Raw genomic sequence first — 21497 nt, 5'->3', positions numbered from 1 at the left:
ATATTTCCTGAAAGGTGCAATGAAAATATTAGAAGTTTGAATCATGACGAGGAGATATAAATCTAGAAAAACTGAGTTTATGTCCAAGGAGAGGTCCAAAGTGTTTAATTCTTGGTATTTATTTACAAAATAATACTTCAGTCTCTAAATCCTTACAGGAATGTAAAATCAGTAATGCAAATTTGTCGCAAATAGTCATGACTAGCATTGAATAAAATCCACTGTTTGAATCACTGCTTTATTTCATGCATTATTCATATCCAACAAGAAAAGGAAACTGATAATCAAAGTCTAACCTCTATTCTAGTGGCAGGAACCTCATGCTGCATATTGAACCAGATATGTCAGTCCTGTTAGGCTGTGTAACCAATCAAAATAGTAAACAAGTAAGAAAGCAACATAAAGTCATAAACATAGAAGTGTATGGACAATATCATGTAATGAATGAGATAAAGCCTCAATTTTAATTAGTAAATTATTTCATGAAATAACCAGACTAAATTATGTTCAGAATTAACTGTTTAGTAATAAATCATATCAATCACATTTACATGCTTCAGGGGGGTGGGTGGGACTGTTGCAATAGAGAATAAGGGAAAAGGAATGAAAATGTCCAGATTGATAAGTTTAAACAGGCTGGTATGCATACGAGTCGTCAGCAACCAAAACTTCATAACAAGCTGAGTGATGGCATCAAAAATTCACGAATTTCATAATTCTCTGTTCTTCTTATTTGCTCTCTTTTCAAGTAACAATCTTTAAGGTAAATAGTAAAGGTATAATGACTAATAAAAATATAGCAGCAATTATTAGTTGTAGATTTGAGCATAAATTCATCCTGACTGGAAAATTTGCAGCTTGTGTAAAAGAACAAGTCAGAAATATATTTTATGGGAAATGAAGTGTTCAACATTCATGCTTTTTATGTACCAACTTTGCGACAACTTTCCAAAATGAGACCTTAGTTTACAGGGAATTACTGGATAAATTTCCCAAAAAATTAAATAAAATAAAATTAAAAAAAAAAAAAATCTTTTCAAGAGACTTGTCATTTGATAACCCTTTTTTCTCTTAAGTTTATCGGCTTGGAAGAATTTGAAACATATGTTGCTCGCGGTAGTGTACATTCAACATGGACTGGTAGCTTGGGTTAGATGGAGCGTCTGAGTGTAATACCATTCTACGGGCAGCTAGTTCTTAGAATATGAATAAATCTTGACAAAAGAACATTCCCAATCAGGCTTGTTTGGAATAAGCAAAAGTGTTTTATTTTCACAATTGATAATTCGCTAAGTCACACCTATTCTTTATACCACTGTTAAAGTCAGAAAGCAGATCTATGTTTAGACATGGGATCTAACTTCTAAAAGTTCAATTTTTTCCACTTTCTTTGATATTTGCTTGCGATTCATGAACAGAAATTGAAGAGATTGATATTTGTATGTGTATATTTCTGTAATGGAATTAAAGAAAGAGTGTAATTGCAACTTAATGAAATGAAAATTACAATAGATATTGCTAAGCTTTCGAGAGGCTTGTCTCTCTTCCAATTGACACCCTAAGTTCTACCTACTCAATCTCTCTTTCCATGCCCTTAATTATAGTTTGAAGCCTACACAATTTGTTATCCTAAATTTCCATAATACCCTCCCCTACTCTAACCAGATGGAAATATACATCTGCCATTGGTGCCAATCGATACCGGCTCCCTGAAAACTCACATTGTCCTCAAGGTAGAAGTTCAGAATACCTAGCTAGGCAACTACCTTTGCCAACACCCAAGCCATAGTTGAAATGGAAAATGAACATTTTGGTCTGATGAATTAGGTGAACCTACTCAATCGATCAACTACCATTCATAGGGAGTTCATGAAAACCTCATAATCAGTAGCGCCCACTTAACCGAGAAGTTTAAACTATTAGAGAGGACCACATGCATATCACTTAAATTTTGTTGTCAACACGCCCTCGTACGTGCAAGCAGGTTTCAATTTTTTCATCACAGCATGACACGTGCAACAAGGCTTGAACTTCGGACATTTATCTACTGTAGTACCATATTGACCCACATGATCTCTAAAAACTCAAACTGTTAGAAAAGACCACATTTACATGATTTAAATCTTGTCCTCAATACATTTATATAGTCTCGTATCCACAAAACCAAGAACATCATTGATCATGTGACCCATTAATATCCTACTACCAAAATAAATACTAAAGTGGATGACTATGGTGTAAACAACCCACACTTACATTCTAGTAACATAGTTCCCACATTTCAATGTGGTGCTTTGGGTTCATAATCTCGTACATTCTGATTGAGGCTCTAGTAATTAAAAATCAAATCAATAAGTTGGCTTCTAGAAGTGGCTCCACCACGCGAGATGTAGTACTTAGTGTTAGATTTAAGTATTGTAAATTTTCCAAATTAGTAGTATCGTTGTTGACTCTTAAAGCATTATTATGCAAAATTTCATCTTGTTTGATTAGTAAATGTTGAAGGACTTTCCTTTTTCCATATCAATGCTTCTAATGGAGAAATGCCTAGTCCTAAATTTTCTTAACAAGGGAATTTTTGTATAGGAATGTAAACAAATTACTTTCATCAAAGATAACATGTCTTGAAAGATGAACTCCATTTGTTGTTAGATTGAAACAATATGCCTTATGAAACAAAGTACATGTTAATACCTACAAAGAGACAAGGATGTATCTCATAAGAATTTATTACTTTTCAAATCTCTAAAATATGGAAAGTATGCGTTATGCGAGGTTTACCTCTTAAACAACTAAAAGATTTGGAAAATACCATTTTAAGAGTAGTTGAACGTATCTATTAAATGGGAGGGAGTATAAAATAATATATACAATGCTTTAAAGGTAAATTTTAAAAAGTTAAGCAAGTCCTCTTTCAATAATGTGTCTACGTTTCTTTAAGTAAAACCATGTTGTTCAGAAGATTAGGGCAGGAATATTGATAGAAAAATCCAAGTTGCCTTAAATGTCTAAAAAAACAAGGCAATTAAATTCAGCACTTTCAGCACTTCGAAAAATCTGCATTTTTCTCTTGTAATTGGTTTTCTATTAATTTTTAAAATTTAAGAAAACATTTCAAAAATTTGCAGAATCCAAGAAGAGTGAGTACACGTAAAGATGACAATATTTAAAACCTTGGGAAGATAAGACGTGACAAGGTTCCATAAATCACAATGAGTTGGTTGCATTTCTTTCAAATAAAACATGCATGATTCTAGCTAAAGGGCAGCCGGTGATGGACTAATAGACCAGCATCCTGCAATAATTGTGCCTATATTGATCTAGAACTAGAAGCTAGGAATCCCAAAATAATCATGAGATAATAAAGAATTCTCCTTTTTACTGCAAGGCCCTCTAATTTTGTGATATATCAAAGCCATCGTTGCTAGATGTGAGCTAACAAATTCCCTCGTTTGTTGAATCTCTTTATCAGAATGATAATTTTGTACATCATTTTTTAATCATGTTGTTGGACTCTCCAACAGATCTAAAGTACCATCTTAATGATGAAGCCACATTTATTAAAGAAAAAAATCATAAATATTGTTTGACAAAGAATGGGAGTTTGCAACTTTTTTTCATTTAATAATTAACACAGATATTCTCATATTTGTTCAAGCAAAATCATCAAAAAATTGTTTATTGCATAAAAATATTTAAAGATTTAGCCCATGTTTGAGCCACATTATAGGAAGAAAAATGCATTATTCATGTCAAATTAATGAGAAATGTGTAGTTAAAAAATAAGAAATTTTTTTAGATTTACGTGTAATATTATTTTATTGAAAAATGTGGTTGAAATGATGTCAAATCATTGTTGAACAATGTATTTTTTTTAAAAATAATGTGGCTCAAACAAGCCCTTAAAATGGAGATGACCCATTCTTTAGTTTCCCTCTTCTAACCCCGCATGGTCTTTCCTTTTTTCTCCATTTAGCTAGATTTTGCTCGGCTAATCTCTGCATGCATTATTAAAAGTGAGCTGCTCTAAGGATAAAAGATTATGCTTGATTTGAAGAATAATCAACATATTTTCAAAATTTGAATGTCCATATTGTGTTGCAATCTTTTCTTCTACCGGAGAAAATTTTGAGACTTTTACCACTTTCACATCGTATATAATCATTGCCACTATAAAGAATATAACATTATCTAAACCATTCAACACATAAGTGGTGGCATTGAGTCTGTATAAAGATTTGGGTATCTCGTCATGGAGATTTATTACAGGGAGCCTTAGGAACATCTTTGCCATGGTAAAAATGATCGAACCGATTACAACATTCCCAAGGGCACGTATTTAGCCCCCACCACAAATTTGTCAAATTACTCCTTTGTCATTCCTTCTTGGTGATTGTCGGATAGATTGGTTTCTGCTTCCAATAGTTCCTCCATAAACTATAGCCACCATGGCGCTTTCTTATTGATTACATAACCAATGAAGTGTCAGTAGAATATAATAATATATAGCATCAATATTTCTCTATGATAGTTTTACAATAGTGTAGGATTATTTTTCTTTTATAATTGATTGTGTAATAAATACACAATCTTTCCTTTTAGAGTCATTTCCTTTTAGGTTTATTTGTAGCCCTATAAATAGGGTTTTCTCCTTTTAGAGTCATTTCCTTTTAGGTTTATTTGTAGCCCTATAAATAGGATTTTCTCCTTTGTAATATGAAGAACAGTTTATGATATACAATTATTATTTTGACATGGTATCAGAGCTGATTTAATCTTGGGTTAAACTTGTAAGCTTGGTTCCCCGGTGAGCGGCCTCATGCCACTCGTCCAGTCAAATCTTCTTGCTTCAGTCCAATTTCTTCCTCTTTATTTTGATTATTTTCGTTAAGCTATTTTTTCACCAGTTTCGTTGATTAACCCATCGCCACTCCCCATAACCCATACCTAAATCTCTCTCTTTCTGGGCTTTAAGCCTTTTACTGAATCTTGAATATGGATTCCTGCTATTGGTGGGCATTCGTACGTGAACTAGATTTTTCATAAATAAAGGCCTTTTTTTTTGGTGAATCTCTGTGCGGCATTCTCGGTTGATTGAAGCGTGATTTGTTCATGGTAGATTGTTCACAATAATTTGGCGGTTTGGCTATCGAATTCAGCTTATATTTATCTCTCGATGTCATTTATTCAAATGCTCAAGGCCCTTATGCCTGTGGCGGTTTATTCGATTGGAGTGATTTTCAAGGAGACTTTCAAATCAGAGATGATGATGAACATGATTTCGATCTCTATTGGGGTTGGCGTGGCCGCTTATGGAGAGGCTAAATTTGATGCATGGGGAGTGACTCTTCAACTGGGTGCTGTGGCTTTTAAGGCCACAAGGCTTGTCATGATCGAGATCTTGCTTACTTCCAAGGGAATTACTCTTAATCCCATTACATCCCTATATTATGTTGCTCTCTGCTGCTTGGTTTTCTTGTTCATCCCTTGGGTTTTCGCCGAGTTTCCTTTTTTGAAGGAAACCTCCAGCTTCCATTTCGATTTTCTGATTTTCAGGACCAATTCTTTTTGCGCATTTGCATTGAACCTCGCAGTTTTCTTGCTTGTTGGGAAGACACAAGGTTGAATTTGGGTCGGTGTATGAGGTAGGCTGGGTAATGGGTTTTGGGTCCTGAAGTCTGTGGATTAGTTGGGCCCACTGGGGTGGTTATAGGGTGAATGGGCCAGGTGGAGTTGGGCTGGGTTTGTGTTCTAGACTCTTTTTTATGGGCTAGGTAATTTACTTTCAAGTATGTGGATTTTGGTTAATATATATGGGTTGTTTGTTGGACTTGAAATTTGTGTTGGGAAAAAAAAAAAAAAAAATGAGAGAGATTGGGCTAATTTTGTTTGATGTGGGCCTATGTGTGTTTGATGAGTTGCTGAAGATGTATAGGGATTTTTCCACAGAAAAAAAAGGGAGAGTGCATTGAAAATTTGGTGCCCAGTTTCTCGGATTGAAAATTTGGTTTGGTGGTGTATGCCCATTTTATGAGATTGAGATTTGGTTCGGTGTTAGTCCAGTGTATTTGGAATTTGGCTTAGATGGATTTTGGAATTGGTATGTCAAGTTCAATTGAAATTTTTGGTTTAGGCTGTTTGGTGGGATTTCTTCCAACTGCAATATATTGCTGAATTTTGGCCACTGTATTGGCATTATAGTTTTTGTTGAAACACGGATTATGTGTTCGACTGAGTTCTCCCGACAGATAGAGCTCACTGTGTGGGTCGGCACACTTCGTGAATTTCGTTCGAAAATTCTTCTTGGGGAGTGAGTTCTCTGGAGTATCCTTGGAGTGATTGAATCTTCGATTCTCTTTGGTCATAACTCAGCCTTTTAGGTGTGGGTTTTTTGTGGTTGTCCACGGTTGACAGAATTTTTGTCAACTTGTGACTCTTCGGTGCATCAAGTGTTGTGCGAACATTCGGCATTTTAGTGATGATTTGATAGCGTCATCAGTTTCTGGTTGGACAATAATTCTTTGCCGGGAATCGTATCGAGTCTTGAATCAGTTCTTGGGTTTGAAGTTCAGCAAAGTTAAGTTCTTAGTTTATGGGTTCTACAAAAACGTTGACTCGTTCGTGATTGCAAATTGATGCTTTTATCGGCATCAATTTGAGGGGGGATGTCAGTAGAATATAATAATATATAATATCAATATTTCTCTATGATAGTTTTACAATAGTGTAGGATTATTTTTCTTTTATAATTGATTGTGTAATAAATACACAATCTTTCCTTTTAGAGTCATTTCCTTTTAGGTTTATTTGTAGCCCTATAAATAGGGTCTTTTCCTTTGTAATATGAAGAACAGTTTATGATATACAATTATTATTTTGACATGAAGCCTCGTCCCCTTGAGTTGAAGTGACCACAACAATAGTCTATTCTTTTCCTCTTTGGCTAAGGAAAGCTCACTCATGGATTATTTGGTTCGTCTTCTTTGTATATCCGAAGAGGAACATATGTTTATGTGCTTGCAATGCTAAACTATAAGATAGGTGTGGAGATTTACCAAGGGAAAGATTTCTCATTTTAAGATTCAGAAGGATTTCATTCAAAAGAACTTTCTCCTAGGTCATACAAATTTGTTTTTTCGTAGAGTTCCACACCTAAAAAGAGGAATTGACACCATCAATCATCCATAGTGTCATGATCCCTAATAACCATGTGGTTAATTGGTTGTCATTGTTTTCATCTATGAATTGTATTAGGGATCGATCTCCGTCTCACTATCTTATCCCGTTATCTCCTTTTCTTGTTCACTGCTCACGGAGAAGTGATTTCCAGACCAGGACTCCAGACTAGGGGCAAGACTAGTGATCTCCTAATTAGGAAATTGTTGACACTTAAAATTATAGAGATAGTACCAGTACACTGATGAAGAAACTGAATGCTAAGTTGAGTTTAGTATGGGAATTACTTTATTTTCTGCTCTAGATTCAATCCCTTGGGAAGAGCTATAATGCCATATCAAATTCAAATTGTGCTCATAGTTCTCCTTCCACAAGTTTATACCAAGGAATATAAACTATCTTATAAATATGAGAGTTTGATTAGAGCCAAATGGTAACGTTCTTGATTGCTGAGAGAAAGCAACATTAAAATCAGTGGCGGACGCAGATATTTTGAGTTAGTGGGGCACAATCAAACTTGTCAAAAAGGCGACGAAAGAATTTAAATATTCGATATCTTATTACAGTTGTTCTCTACGAGTTCTCATACTTTGATAACGTTCCATAATGACATCATTTTCAATATTGTCAAATACATCCTTCTCAATATATGCAATCAAACTATCATTCAACCATTGATCCCCGATTCGATTGCGCAAACGATTTTTAACAATTGACATCGCAGAAAATGCTCTCTCGACTGTAGCAGTAGCCACGGGAAGGACTAAGGCTAATGTCACAAGCTTGTAAACTAATGGATAAACTTCATGTTTATTTTTTGCAACCAACTTCTGTGCAAGATCACTAAGGTCTTGTAATTCTCCAAAATCTTCATGAGTGCGCATGTCAAAGATATATGTATCTAGTTGATCATCAAGTTCCAAGATATCTGTTGCGTCAAAATCTGCCGGATAATACTGACATAGTCGAATCACTTTATTCTTGTCAAAAGCGGCAAATGAATTATTTGGACACAAACATGCAACACAAAGGAGTAACTCACTATTGACCTCTGAAAAACGATCATTCAGCTCTTGAAGTTGCATATCAATGATGGCATAAAACATTTCTACACGAAAATGATGCAAATTTGTCACTGTATCACGTTGTGAATGACCTAGAGTTACGAACATATCATCCATATTGGGAACATTTATCTCATGAGCTTCACAGAACGAACAAACCATTCCAAAAAAAGAATCCCATCCATCATCTCTCATGGTTTGGAGCTGTGCTTTACATAATTGTACCAATCTCATGGCATTAACAATATCTTGATCTTTTCTTTGTAATGCTTTCGACAATTCATTTGAAATTCCCAAAATCTTTCTCATGAGATGTAGATTAAATACAAATTCAAATTTTAAAATCAACTCCAATAAAATACATGCATCACCTCTTGTTCCAGAACTTGTAGTGTCAGTAGCAATCATCTCAACAACATCAACAGTGGTTGAAAACATGACTATCAAGTTAAGTAAACAACTGTAGTGAGATCCCCAACGTGTATCACCAGAACGCTTAAGAGTAGTTTCTTGATTGAGACCCCGCCCGCTTGATATTTCACCCGTACTAAGTGATTCAAGAATTTTCAATCTTTGTTTCTCTCGAATAAGATCATTTCGTTTAGCTGATCCTCCTACAACATTCACCAATCTGTGTACTGAAGTGAAAAAAGTTTCTATCTTTGGATGTTTCTGTGCCACAACTACAAGAGCCAGTTGAAGTTGATGAGCAAAGCAGTGAATGTAGTAGGCACTTGAATTTTCTTTCAAAATAAGTGTTTTGAGACCATTATACTCACCTCGCATATTGCTAGCTCCATCATATCCCTGACCTCTTAAATTAGATATACTTAGACTATGTGTGGAAAATAATTGATCAATTCCAGCTTTAAGTGAGACATCTGTGGTACTCGAAACATGTATAACACCGATAAAATGTTCCAATACACGTCCATTCTTCACATAACGAATGACAACTGACATCTGCTCCTTCACTGAAATGTCTCGAGATTCATCCACTAAAATAGAAAAGAAACTATTACCAACATCTTTGATAATCACGTTTAGAATTTCAGAAGAAATAGCACTCACGATATCTTTTTGAACTCGTGGTGATGTTAATTTCAGATTTTCAGGTGCATTCGTCAAAGCAACAGCCTTAATCTCAGTATTGTGATCACACAACCAATGTAATAGTTCAAGAAAGTTCCCTTGATTGTTTGAATCTTTAGATTCATCATGTCCACGAAAAGCCAACCCTTGTCGTAGAAGAAATCGAACACAATCAATTGATGCATTCAAACGAATTCGATACTCTGTTCAAGTTTGAAGCGACTGTTTAAAGAGACAGGTTTGAATGCTTTGTTCTTGATTCTTGAATGATTCATACTGGACTCGAGCCTGATTGTGTGCGCTATTTGATGCCCCAACATGTTTTCTAATAATCTCTTTCCTTTTCCAATTTGAGAACCCACCATTAACAAATGAACCACCACTTGAACTGAAAAGATAACAATAAAAGCAAAATACAGCATCTTTGGCTATACTGTATTCCAACCAACTAGGATGCTCATTATACCATGAAACACAAAATCGCCTATCTTTGTTAGCCATTCTTGTGGGTGGAAATTCATGATTGCGAGGCTGACAAGGACCCCGTTGCACATATGTTCTTCGAATTTCATCTCGGACATTAATATCATAATTTTGTATTGGAACTCTCAATCCAGGATCTGAAGGTAGCTGTGCAACATCAAATTCATGACTTTCATCCCCAACATCCTCGACATTTGTTTGAATCGGGCCATCTTCAAGATTAGTTCCATCAATTTCATCCCCAACATTCATTTCATCTATTTTATCTCGAACATTCCTTTTATTAACATCTTGCTCATCACAAGAAAACGTAGATTTACGTTTAAAATACTTCTCCATAACTGATAGAAACGATCAATGAAAACAATCAATTCATTGAAAAAAAAAACAAAAGAATGAACTTAAACCTAATGAATTCTACGTCGCAGAAATAAAAATCTGGTTATGAAGTTTCTAGCCTTCAGTTCAATATAATTAAACTCGTTGATTTTTTTTTTTAAAAAAAAGTTAAAATCTCCAAAATACAAGTCTAAAGATAATTATTGAAACTATACTATTTTCACAGATAAAAAAATTTCCATTTAATGCTAAAATCAACAAATAGTGGTAAATAAAAAACTTAACAGTTAACAATGTTAACAAATAATAATTTAACATACTTAGTTCAAGAAATTCACTAAAAATTTAGAAATCAAATATAGACAAGACAAATTCAAACATTCCCGGCTACTGCCACAGTGAACTGAGTGAAGTACCTCCGGGTTGGTTTGCAAATAAACAAAAACTAAAACATATTTGTTTTGAAGTTTAGTCTAACCAATTCGCAAAACAGTTTAGTCTCGTTCTAATATTGGTTAGAAGCCGCATAAACTATTTATTCTTTTGTTTATTTGTTTCTTTTTATACTATATTCGAATCTCGTGTGAAAGGAAAGGGTTCCTGCAATTAAGATTATTGTCGAGGACGACGAGGAGGGAAGTTATACAACACAGAAGAGAAGTATGTTTAACTGTTTAAGAACTCTTATTTACACCAATTCTTCTTGTTCCAGAAATTGGGAGAAAATGTACTGTAGTTCTATTACATAGTTTCAACAAATTCAAAACTCACATATTAAAATAAAAAACACAACATAGTTACATAGACGATTACAGATGGATTTAGGGTGCACCTACTAACCGTTTAGAGGTGGACAGTGTCACGGTGGTGCCAATGGAGGGAAGTGATCAGGCGGTCGACGACTCGGCGGATGGCTGAGTCTGAATGGGATGGCAGTACACTTCACACAGTCGCAAGGCACTACACGTCACAAACTCACAGGCCACAGGCTACAGCAAAGACACGCGGAACGCCGGTTGAATATTTCTTGTTTCTCCGGTCACTGATTATGGAAGGCCGGAAGGGAAGGCAACAGTTTTTTGGTGTTTGGAAATTGGAATTGGTTTGTAAATTGTAATGGGTTTATTTTCTCATCTTTCTGTTTTCAAAATGCTGTAATTAATGGGACGGAGGAGTTGGCTGGGAAATGGGAACTTGGGTCTTGGGAATTCTACTTTTTTCCATATAAATATTAAAAGAAAAAAAATTTGAAAAACTTGGTGGGTCACGTGACCCACCAGGTCCAGCAGTGGGTCCGCCCCTGATTAAAATAATAGAGACCGCTTTTCCTAATCTTGAGCAATTCATCATACTAGGTGTTGTGTATGTAGCTCATATAAAGTGGAACACAGGTTTACTGGATCAAATAGGCCGATATCATATAGGGGTATTTTCTTGTACGGGCCTTTAAGTCTTGTATAGACTTGGGCTAGAGTTAGTGCAACTACTAATGATGCAACCCTATTATGCATACTGAATAAAAATTATCGCCGCTTTGCTCATCGTGGACATAAGTATTTTTCTAAACCACGTAAATATTTGTGTTGATTTCTCTCTTTCATCTCTTTATTATTGCGCGTAAAATTCAATACTAGATGATGAAACAAACAAATTGATAGAGAACATCCTACAACCATAGGAAGAAGGAAGAAGCACAGAGAAGCAGCAGCGGAAGAGGAAGGCACCGGAGGAGAGAGGGGGAAGAGAGGAGAGGTAGAATGTGGGCAAACCCAATCTTAATTCATTGCATTCATCAACTGATTTTCAATCCAATTACAACCATATAAGTAACAAAATAATAAACCTAATTTGAGCGCTTGGGTCAAACCCATATACAAGCCCAATAAAATATATGGCCTAAAATAAATGGAAGATAAATTGACCCAAACAAATGGCCTGATGAAGGATGATCTCCGCATCAACTCTCTCGGGGTGGGAGAAAACTCAACGCTGTCGAGTGGGTAAACCACAAAGAGCTACAGTCGAGCTGATACTCAAAATGCAAGTCATGCCACGGAGAACGATCTTTCTGATGAACCAAGTATCTAAATTCAATAGTTGATAACAATGAAAGCTGTAGCTTATTCTCAACGCTATGATCCACCCAAGGAAGACGATCTCTCTTTTTAATCAAATACCGATACTGATCTCCAAATAGTAGACGTTTATGCAACTTATCTCCAAAATCTTTACGTGATTGTGCATAAAGAGGAGCATAAGAAATTAGCACCAAATGCTGGCCTGTGGAAACAAAAGAGTGCAACATCGAAGGCTTGAATGGGCCCCGATTAAGAAACAATTCTTCTACATTGAATATATAACTTTCATTTAAGTGAGATGGCCAGTCAAATGAAAACCTTTATACGAGGGATTCAAAAACTTTGTCTTCACATTTTTAGGGAATTGCATCAAAGAGACCTGCAATAAAGTATAGTACTTGTCAATAGAGTACTCTAATTTATATTGCACATCGAAAGTAAACTCTAAAATTTCATGATTGGAAATGATTAGGCCTTTTAACTTGGCATGAAATTTAGGAACATTGTCAACATAATGATGAGCTAGCATAGCACGTCGATAATTAGTGGGCAACATCCTAATGTCAATAAGAAGGGTGTGCAGTCGAGTAATGACCTTAGAAAACAACGTGGCAACCCGTGGAGCCTCATATAATTGAGGAAGAACTAAGACAAAGTCAACATAAAAGTCATGCAATATAGTAGGCACAAGATCTAGGACATCAAAAATGTTTGACTTCGATGGCATTGCTTTAGGTACTTTCTCAATTATGTCAATGTTAAGTATATCGGTTACAGGTGTGGTCAAAATAGAGAACACGATATACTGTTCACAACTTTCGACGTCTATGAAAATGTAGGAAAGAACTGTACTATAATCATCTAAACAAACCCCTAGAGATTTTATAGCTTGTGAAAAGTAAGATTTGATCTTATCAGCACACTTCTCCATAAGTCTTTCCACCACACTAAATGCAATAGAAGAAACCTCTTTTTGTTTATTTTGAACACTATCCAACAGAAGGGTAATCAAGTCCAGAGGATATTTTCACTTTCTTCCAATGTAAAGCCCATGATAGTCTCTATGGATGTGAAGATATTCCCTAAATGATTACCTTTTAGAGCTACAAGAAAGTGTTGAAACATGTCAATTATTGTACGTTCACAATCTAGGTCCACCATGATAAGGCAATATTTCGCATTAGCCATGGTATCTAGTATCCTAATTGCCGTAGCATACAAACTGATGGATGTACTTGTGAGATATGTAAATGATGATATAATCAAGAGAAAAATATTTTGCATTATTCCATCACAAAAGGGGGAATCGGGTGCTGTAATGCGGAATATTTCACCAAGACAAGAAACAACTATTACTTGTATAGCAAATTCAGGATGTCTTAATAGCTTATTTGAAACCAATGCCATGCTAAGTGTATTAATAGATGTAAGCATGAAAGCAGAAGGCAATTGGTCCACTAGTGAAAGCAAATACTCAGTGTATTCAAGTGACGATAAGAGTTCATTAGAAGGCAATGAAAATTAAAGAAGTTTTTGTCCATTTGTCAACAAGTGGATTCCTAAAGTTTGATATTCATGCCATAATATTTTTTTTTTTAATTGACAAGCCAAGACACTAAAATAAAAGCTTATATTCAATATAATAAAATTGTTACCTCAAGGGCCTTATAAGAGTTAAACAATGCTCCACTTGCAATTTTCAACCAACAAAAGGCAGAGACGAATTGTTACACTACTCACCAACCAAATAAAATACAAAATGAGGCCCAAACCCCACAAAAGGTAAAGCCCCAATTGAAAACAAAACAACTTCTCTCTCACGATTAGGGATCAAGGCAAAAGCGACGGGTGTGGGAGGTTCTGCAGAGCAGCCCTGGTCTTGTTGGTAAGCTGGAAATGAAAACAGAAAGAAGAAGAAACCGAGGAAGGAGATGGTAAAAATGGATTGATGGTTGTCAGCTTAGTTTATGTGGCGCTGACGATAAGGCTGCAGCCAAGTCAACGAGGTTGAAGTCGATTTGATTCAATTGCAGTGGGTTGGAGTTTTCTGGATTTGGAACATAGTGTGGCGCGATTTGTTGCCTAGATTGAGTAATGGCGGTGGCTTTTGATGTAGAACGGGTTGATGAAGGCGACAAATTGGATTGTGATTGTGAACGCTGATGGTGGGCGTGGCTGTCGACGATTGGTGTTCGCAATTTTGGGAAAGGTATCGACAATTACGGTTACTACTGTCGGTTGTGGGTAGGTGGTTCTTGCTAACGGTTGATTTATTTGGGGCTGGGTATAGCAACAGTTGCTATAATATGAAGTTGGAGATCGGGTAGTTGGGTCGGTTTGGGAAGTGGATGAAGACGTGGGGAGCATGTATTGTGCTGTAGCTTTGGAGCGACGGGTTTGATAGTTGGCAGTTATAGGCAGAAGACGGTTACTGCTGCTAGGTACAGAATTGTTGATGTTGGTTGTTGTAGATATTCGGCTTGATCATGTTATGTTAATGGAAGACTGGTGGTGGTTTTGTTTAAGTGAAATGGTGAAGATGCTGGGAAGTACCAGGTGTTACGTGACTTTGATTAAGCATCATCCAAGGAACTTCTGGCTGGTGGCGAGAGCATTGAACGGCAGATGGATGAATGGGACAACACAAGTAAAGTTGCAGCTATTTTAATAACGAATTCCAGATTTTGGCTCTTATACCACTTTGATGTGAGATTAATTGAGAATTTCAGAACTTATCACATTAGAAGACAAGTGAGTTGAAATAACATGCATGAGAAGCAGAATAGATGCAGCAGAAAAAAGACAACCGGAGAAGAAGAAGAAGAAGAAGAAGAAGAAGAAAGGGGGAGAAATCGAGAGGAGGGAGGAGAGGAGAGTGGAGGAAGAAAACGTTGGTAGCAAACCACAATTCAATTCATCGTCTAAGTTTTGTTTTCAATTACAAACCATATAAATAGACAAACCAACAAACCTAAAGCTAAGGGCTTGGGCCAGCCTATTAATACAAACCCAATGAAATAAAACATAAATAGTAGTCCAAAACATAGATAAGAGTCCAAAGAAGTGATGTCCTCATCACTAGGAAATCCTTTGGAGAATGTACAGTTTGTTGCTTTGCATATTCTTCCTTTGACACAGTAGTCGTTGTTGTGCTGCTAGATGTTCTTTCTCTGATACAATTGTTGCTTCTACATTATTCTATTCCTTTTTCATTACAGTATATGCCACTGTGTCACTGTGCATTCTTCCTTTCAGTCTAGCAGTTGCCTCTGCTACATTTTTCTTTTCCAACTTCATTTCGAAAACTCAATCCTATAGGTGAAGGAAGGTGCTCACACAAGTGTCAACAAGTCAACGACTCTTTAAACACAACCATTCTATATGCATCTACTTTCGGACAATTTATGAAGTCCAACAATATGAGGACTAATGGAGGAAGATAGTGGTAGGAATTGCGAGTAAAGGAACCTTTCATCACTAGTTCTAACATTAGATCAGGTAGAGCAAAACTGTTCTAATACACTCACAGTTCAAGGATATACGTTACAGTCATCTAAAGAAGTATTAAATATAGTGAAAGTACTACAAATTTGCAGTTCTGTTCAGAAATGGAAAGTTCATATCAGATTCATAAGTTACATACATGCAGCTTGAGTTAAATGGGAGCAGGACTGACAATTGATCAACATATAAGATGCTCCAAAACTAATTTAAATCATTCATAGGATGCGTGACATTTTGTAAAAGAAGTGCCATAAGGAGAAAAGTAGTTTAAAAGGCAAATATATAAATAGTAAGTTAAGGTGTGTCAAAATGATTCGAGTTACGGCTCAAAATGTAAGTTTCATATCTATAATTTGAAGCATCACTCCTGAAAATCTCAGCTTATCCCTCCAAGGTCTCCCATATCAATAGCTTCAATTGATGCATAACCAAAATAGACACCTCTTTGTTCAGTAAGCAACAAACCAGACAAAATTAAAGAGGGAAGATTGAAGTGAGGTAGTGATGTTCTGTTGGCTCTGATAGTCACTTTGTGGTTTACCAATAGAACTCTTGAGTATAATTGTTCTCAGTTCTCAATAAGATCAAAACAAATTAAGCTCCAGTTTGGTGAGAATTAAAATTTTGATAAAAGTTGATGAAATAAATGGTTGAAAAGTTGTGGGGAATATGAAATATGTGGTTATAATTAATTGTTGACTTTGACTTATATAAAAATCAAGATTTTAATCCCCACCAAACATGGGCTAAGAGTGCAACCCCGCTGTTGAAACAAAGAATGATATTGCTTGAATGCAAAAACACCAAACAAAGTATAGAAAATCAGAACAATGTAGAGAAATTTAGAACCGTGCTGTTGAATGAAGAGATAGACCTTTGACAAAAGCCAGTCAGTGGGATGCCTCCAACAAATGACCTGTGGTCGATCAGGCAAACGAATCACATGCTCAGGAAATGGTGTGCACCTATCATGTGATGCCATTGGACATCTTACACATCACCACAATCTATTCTCTCTCTTACACAAAAAGCATGGCTCATCAACAAAGAGATAGCAGATATATAACCCTAGTTAAAAGTATCTTCATGGCAAAAATCAAAATCAGTAGATAGAGGAAACAAAGCAAAATCAGAAACTGGGAGTACATGTACAAAGAAAACATTGATCATGGCATCATGCCCGTGTTCAGAAAACACTAAAGAGAAACGAGTTAACATAAATCAAAAACTTTATTCACCCAAACATGCAAATTAGTTGCCGATGATAGTGCCACCCTCTTCTTTTTGACCTCAACTCCCAGAACTCAGAAGAATTATAAATAAAATAAATAAATATATAACAGAAAAGGAGTGATATGATTTAGATTATAACTTTCTGACACTTACATGTTGAGGGCACTTGAATTGTTTCAAAGACAAGAAGCCAAGTCCGTCTTTAGCACATTTTAGGTGAAAGGATGCTTGACAGCCACGAACAGAGCATAATATCGCCTCTCCTTAGATTGCATACTGGCAGACAAGACACTGTACCTGAGATAGATGAAACCCATGAAAATGTAGAGCCAACCACATCATTAGGTGAAATATTAAAAGAGAATTTTTGTTTAGAACCTTGAAGGCATGGTGGCTACTATACTAGATCAGTCTCTTTTGCAAAGTTATTACACATGAAGGCATCCCAAGATTTCTATCCTCTTCTTCAAAGATACAACGATATGTGGCACTGAGATTAAGGCTTGGTTTTACATTTTTGAGGATAAAATGTATTTCTTAATTTTTAAGTAGGCATATCAATTTAACTCAAAACATGCCAAATGATTAATCTGTAGTTCACAATACTATATCCACAATAAAAGAATAACTACAGTTAGACCATTTATAGCATGGAAAGGAACACAAAAGACCCTTTTAAATTTTGTGGAAGAATAAGATGAAGAATTCTAGAAAGGATCATCACAATTCCTGAATGGACACCAGACAGGTCAGCATAAATAACTACAGAACCACAAAACTAAATACCCGCAAACTTTAAAGAATTCTACATGATATAATTTATCCAAACCAATTAATAGACGGCTATAATAAAATTAAGAAATCTCCAATTTTCACAAATTCCACATAATAACGCCATTCGTTCTTGAAAATTTGAAAATTCATTGACAGGACATAAACCAAATTTGTAATATCAAAAGGTAAGGGGGTGTTCTCTTTGTGATTTATTCCCTGTTCACGGTGGGCAAAAATTATGTTACCCACCTACCCACATCGGCAGGTCAAACAAATATTTTTTTTTTTTTTTTTTTTTTCCCAAAAAAAAAAAAAAAAAAAAAAAAAAAGGTGTTTCCCGCGTTTTCAGTTTTTTCAAGTTTTACACTGAAAACGCCAAAAACGACAAAAAAGTCGTTTTGTGTTTTCTTCACAATTTTTTTTTTCGTTTTCGAAAATTCGTTTTCGAAAACGGGAAAGAGAACACGTTTTCACCGTTTTGAAAAATCGAAAACGGAAAACGGCCCGAAAACGATAAAGAGAACAGGGCCTTAAATACTTAGAATTGACAATCCAAAACCAACCATTAACGTGCTACAGGAAAACCGAAATATTTTCAACCGTTCATTTACAGGCAATTAAACAAAACAAAATTAACAATCAAAACAAACACTTCGTAGTCAAGAATTAAAAAAAAAAAAAAAGACACATAAAGAGTAACAGCAGAGGTCCATGAATTACCAAAGCCCACAATTTATTACTCCCAGTTGGCTACAGAAAAAATCCCCACCAAAAATCATCTTCATAACAAATAAGAATGATAAATTACCATTTTAGAGCATTACACACGAAGGGCAAGGAATTCTTGAATTCCAAGTCCCCTTTTTCAATTTTTCTCTTCCCCATTTTGCATGGCTTCGAATCCCCACAAATCGTCACTTCTTCTTCACCACCCTCGATCTCTCTGATCCCTTCTCGTTCCTCATCACCAATGAAATCATTCGATTGTAATCCAGCTTCAAACTCAGAATCCGAATCTAACACTCAGAATCCGAATCTAACACCACAATCGATTCCATAACAAGATTCTGGTTTACGCCCACCTGAATTTGTTCTCTTACGGGTTTGAGTTCAGGTCATGGAGCCGCAGCTTTGAATGCCGATCAATTTGTAGGCGTAATGCGCTACATTCAATCGATCTAGCCTGTAAATACTTATAAATATTTATCGCATTTAATTTTGGCAAGGTATGTTATTGATTCACCCCGTTTATTTTCTATTTATGTAAAAATGATAATAAAAGATATAATAGTTATGGATATAGTGGCTTGATGTGGTAAATAACGATCATATTTTTCATTTTAATAGGAAAAGAATGAAAAATAAACATGAGCTAAAATTAATATTTTCATAAATAATATTAAATAATGGAGTCCGAAAATTTAAGTTTAAATAATTTATTAATGACAAAGTATTGTAATTATGAGATGCAAATTATATATAATTGGATCTTGAATAATTCGTGATTGTAAGTAATAATGAGATACGAATATCGTTATTACAGATAGACCATCACATGTAGCATTTCTTACTTGTGAAATAAGTAGCTGATCTTATAAATTAAAGTATGGTGATACGTAAATGAACGCGTGAATATTTTGTTATAGAACGAAACATTGTAGACCCACTAAAATTCTACATGGATAACTATCTGAGTGTCAATGGTTAATCTCTAACATTCGATAGTAGAATTGGTCCTTTGACTTGAGATCATCATAGTGCCTTGTATGAGGACAGTCATGCTTTGACAATGTTGAATGTTGCTCTGTCAAGGGTCCTTGATACGACATCGTTCGAATATGTCAAAAACCATATGAAGGTTGTGAATGATTAATAGAGGATTCGTCATTTTTAGATAGTAAGAGATTATGATCTGCATTTTATTCAATTAAGTCAATAACGAAATCCTTGGTCAAGGTATACTCATGAGTCGAAAATTTCAACTCATATTGACTTAATAGTAGAATGAAAGATATGATCGATAATCGAGATTGACACACTTCCATATCTCGTAATTGATCGGATCATATTAACGAAGGGATTATAGTCTCATGGTAAACGAACAAGTTTGATTTTGTCATACCACGTGACATTTTCCGTCACTTGTGTTACTCTGATACATTACTAGTGTCAATATGGGACAGCGAGTGTGAATTGGTGATAAATTAAAATGGTGTTTTAATTTGTCAGTTTTAATTAGATTAAAATAATATTTCACGTCATTAGGCATGGTGATTGGGAACATGATGGATCTCGCACAAAAGAGAATTGGAAGATTACAATTTCTCAATTACTTAATTTGATAATCGTTGGATAAATTAATTAATTGGATTAGTTATTTATAGGCCCGAATTAATTAATTGGATTAATTAATCCACGGACCGAATTTAATTAAATAGATAAATTAAATATTAGATCGGGTCAGACTAATCCCGTTTAGGCTTGTATAAATACGTGACTAGGGTTTTCAATTTAGTAGAGAATTTTATAATTCTTACTAGCACAAGATGAGAAAATCTTTGTGGCTGCAATCCGTTCTCTGTGTGAAATTCATTGGAGGCTGAACAATTGGACAGTTATAGGAGGTAGATCCAAGTTGATGGAACAAAGATTAAGCAAAGGAGTTTGCAGATCCAAGAAAATGTATAACTTTTATCACAATTCCTATTTAAATGCAAAGATGAATCCTGGTGGAAATTGAAATTATTTTTATTTTCGCTGCATATGTTTAAGTAAATTCCCAACAGAATTAACAAGTTTGTCCAGTTCAGTCATTTTCGGATTAAAGTGAGAAAGTAGCCGTTACATTCTATGCTTGCTCACGTGTATATGCAACGGTGGGGTGGGGTCGACGATGGGTTAGGTTGATTTGGAAAAATATGTGTTGTAACCTATAGTAAGAGGGGATTTGAGCGGGAAAAATGAAAATAATGTGAATCCTCGTAATAACGGGAGGTTTGAGAAGACGAGATTTTACGAGACTACCACAAAAGGTCTAAATTCAAAAATTCACTATAAATGTCGGCCCATTTTATGAAATTATCAAAATGACTCATTTCTATTGAATAGAAGAAGTCATGCTTGCCTTGGACACTTCATTGTATCGCTTGTAAATTTTTCATGTTAGGTTGGTCGAGATAAACACGCAATAAATATAATTTAGAAATTTTACGAGATTGCTACAAAAAGATCTAGAACTTGTTTGGAAATGATTTTGAGAATTGATTTTTTGACCGTTAGGAAAAAAGTGGGGTCACCTGTGAGAGAAGAAGTCGAATATGACGACTGGAATAGTGAAATAACGGTCAAAATATCAATTTTTTGGGTGAAAAAATCGGGCCCAAACAGGCTACTAATTCCAAAATTCACTATAAATGCTGGCCCATTCGATGAATTTTTCAAAAGTGGAAATTATAGGATCTAGTGCTTGTTTGATAGGGATTTTGATAATTGATTTTATGACGTTAGAGATAAAGTGGGTCTTGCCTGTAAGAGAAGAATTCAAAAATAACAATTGTAATAGTAAAATAAAGATCAAAAATTGATTTTAATTGGCTTTTTAGTTATACCAAACAAGCTCCTAATATATTTAGAGATTCCATTTTTGTGAATATGGGTTAAATTTGCTATTTCTAAAATAAGATGTTTTATTAATTAATTAATATGTCTTAGAGATTAATAATTATATTACAAAATTAAATACACTTATTTATCC

At 35.2% G+C, this 21497-nt stretch overlaps 3 protein-coding genes across 3 annotated transcripts; 1 reads left to right on the top strand and 2 right to left on the bottom strand.

Annotated features, from left to right (window-relative positions):
- Positions 1-5125: 5125 nt before the first annotated feature.
- Positions 5126-5641, top strand: LOC111374294 (probable sugar phosphate/phosphate translocator At5g25400). The gene has a single exon (XM_022996950.1). It carries the CDS (start codon positions 5177-5179, stop codon positions 5624-5626), a length of 450 nt encoding a protein of 149 aa, XP_022852718.1. The 5' UTR covers positions 5126-5176; the 3' UTR covers positions 5627-5641.
- A 1636-nt stretch (positions 5642-7277) lies between these two features.
- Positions 7278-9517, bottom strand: LOC111374287 (zinc finger MYM-type protein 1-like). The gene is made up of 4 exons (XM_022996944.1): positions 9406-9517; positions 7812-9238; positions 7464-7541; positions 7278-7367 (listed from the first exon to the last, which is right to left on the bottom strand). The coding sequence occupies exons 1-4, from the start codon at positions 9515-9517 to the stop codon at positions 7278-7280; spliced, it is 1707 nt and encodes a 568-aa protein (XP_022852712.1).
- On the bottom strand, positions 8399-11328 carry LOC111374293 (zinc finger MYM-type protein 5-like). The gene is made up of 2 exons (XM_022996949.1): positions 10995-11328; positions 8399-10156 (listed from the first exon to the last, which is right to left on the bottom strand). The coding sequence occupies exon 2, from the start codon at positions 10152-10154 to the stop codon at positions 9540-9542; it is 615 nt and encodes a 204-aa protein (XP_022852717.1). The 5' UTR covers positions 10155-10156; positions 10995-11328; the 3' UTR covers positions 8399-9539.
- Positions 11329-21497: the final 10169 nt, after the last annotated feature.

Source organism: Olea europaea, unplaced genomic scaffold (genome assembly GCF_002742605.1).
Source record: "Olea europaea var. sylvestris unplaced genomic scaffold, O_europaea_v1 scaffold1233, whole genome shotgun sequence".
Classification (NCBI taxonomy): domain Eukaryota; kingdom Viridiplantae; phylum Streptophyta; class Magnoliopsida; order Lamiales; family Oleaceae; genus Olea; species Olea europaea.
Note: the sequence above shows the minus strand (reverse complement) of the source record. Positions and strands in the feature narration are given on the sequence as shown.

Excerpts from the sequence above, each read along its gene's own strand:
- LOC111374294 (XM_022996950.1), top strand. The coding sequence starts at position 5,177 with ATGTCATTTATTCAAATGCTCAAGGCCCTTATGCCTGTGGCGGTTTAT.
- LOC111374287 (XM_022996944.1), bottom strand. The coding sequence starts at position 9,517 with ATGCATCAATTGATTGTGTTCGATTTCTTCTACGACAAGGGTTGGCTT. Across the intron at positions 9,239-9,405 it reads TTTCTTGAACTATTACATTG|TGGATGAATCTCGAGACATT; the intron begins GTTGTGTGATCA and ends TTTCTATTTTAG. Across the intron at positions 7,542-7,811 it reads TTGCATATATTGAGAAGGAT|GAGAACTATGAGCACAATTT; the intron begins GTATTTGACAAT and ends AACTTGTGGAAG.
- LOC111374293 (XM_022996949.1), bottom strand. The coding sequence starts at position 10,154 with ATGGAGAAGTATTTTAAACGTAAATCTACGTTTTCTTGTGATGAGCAA.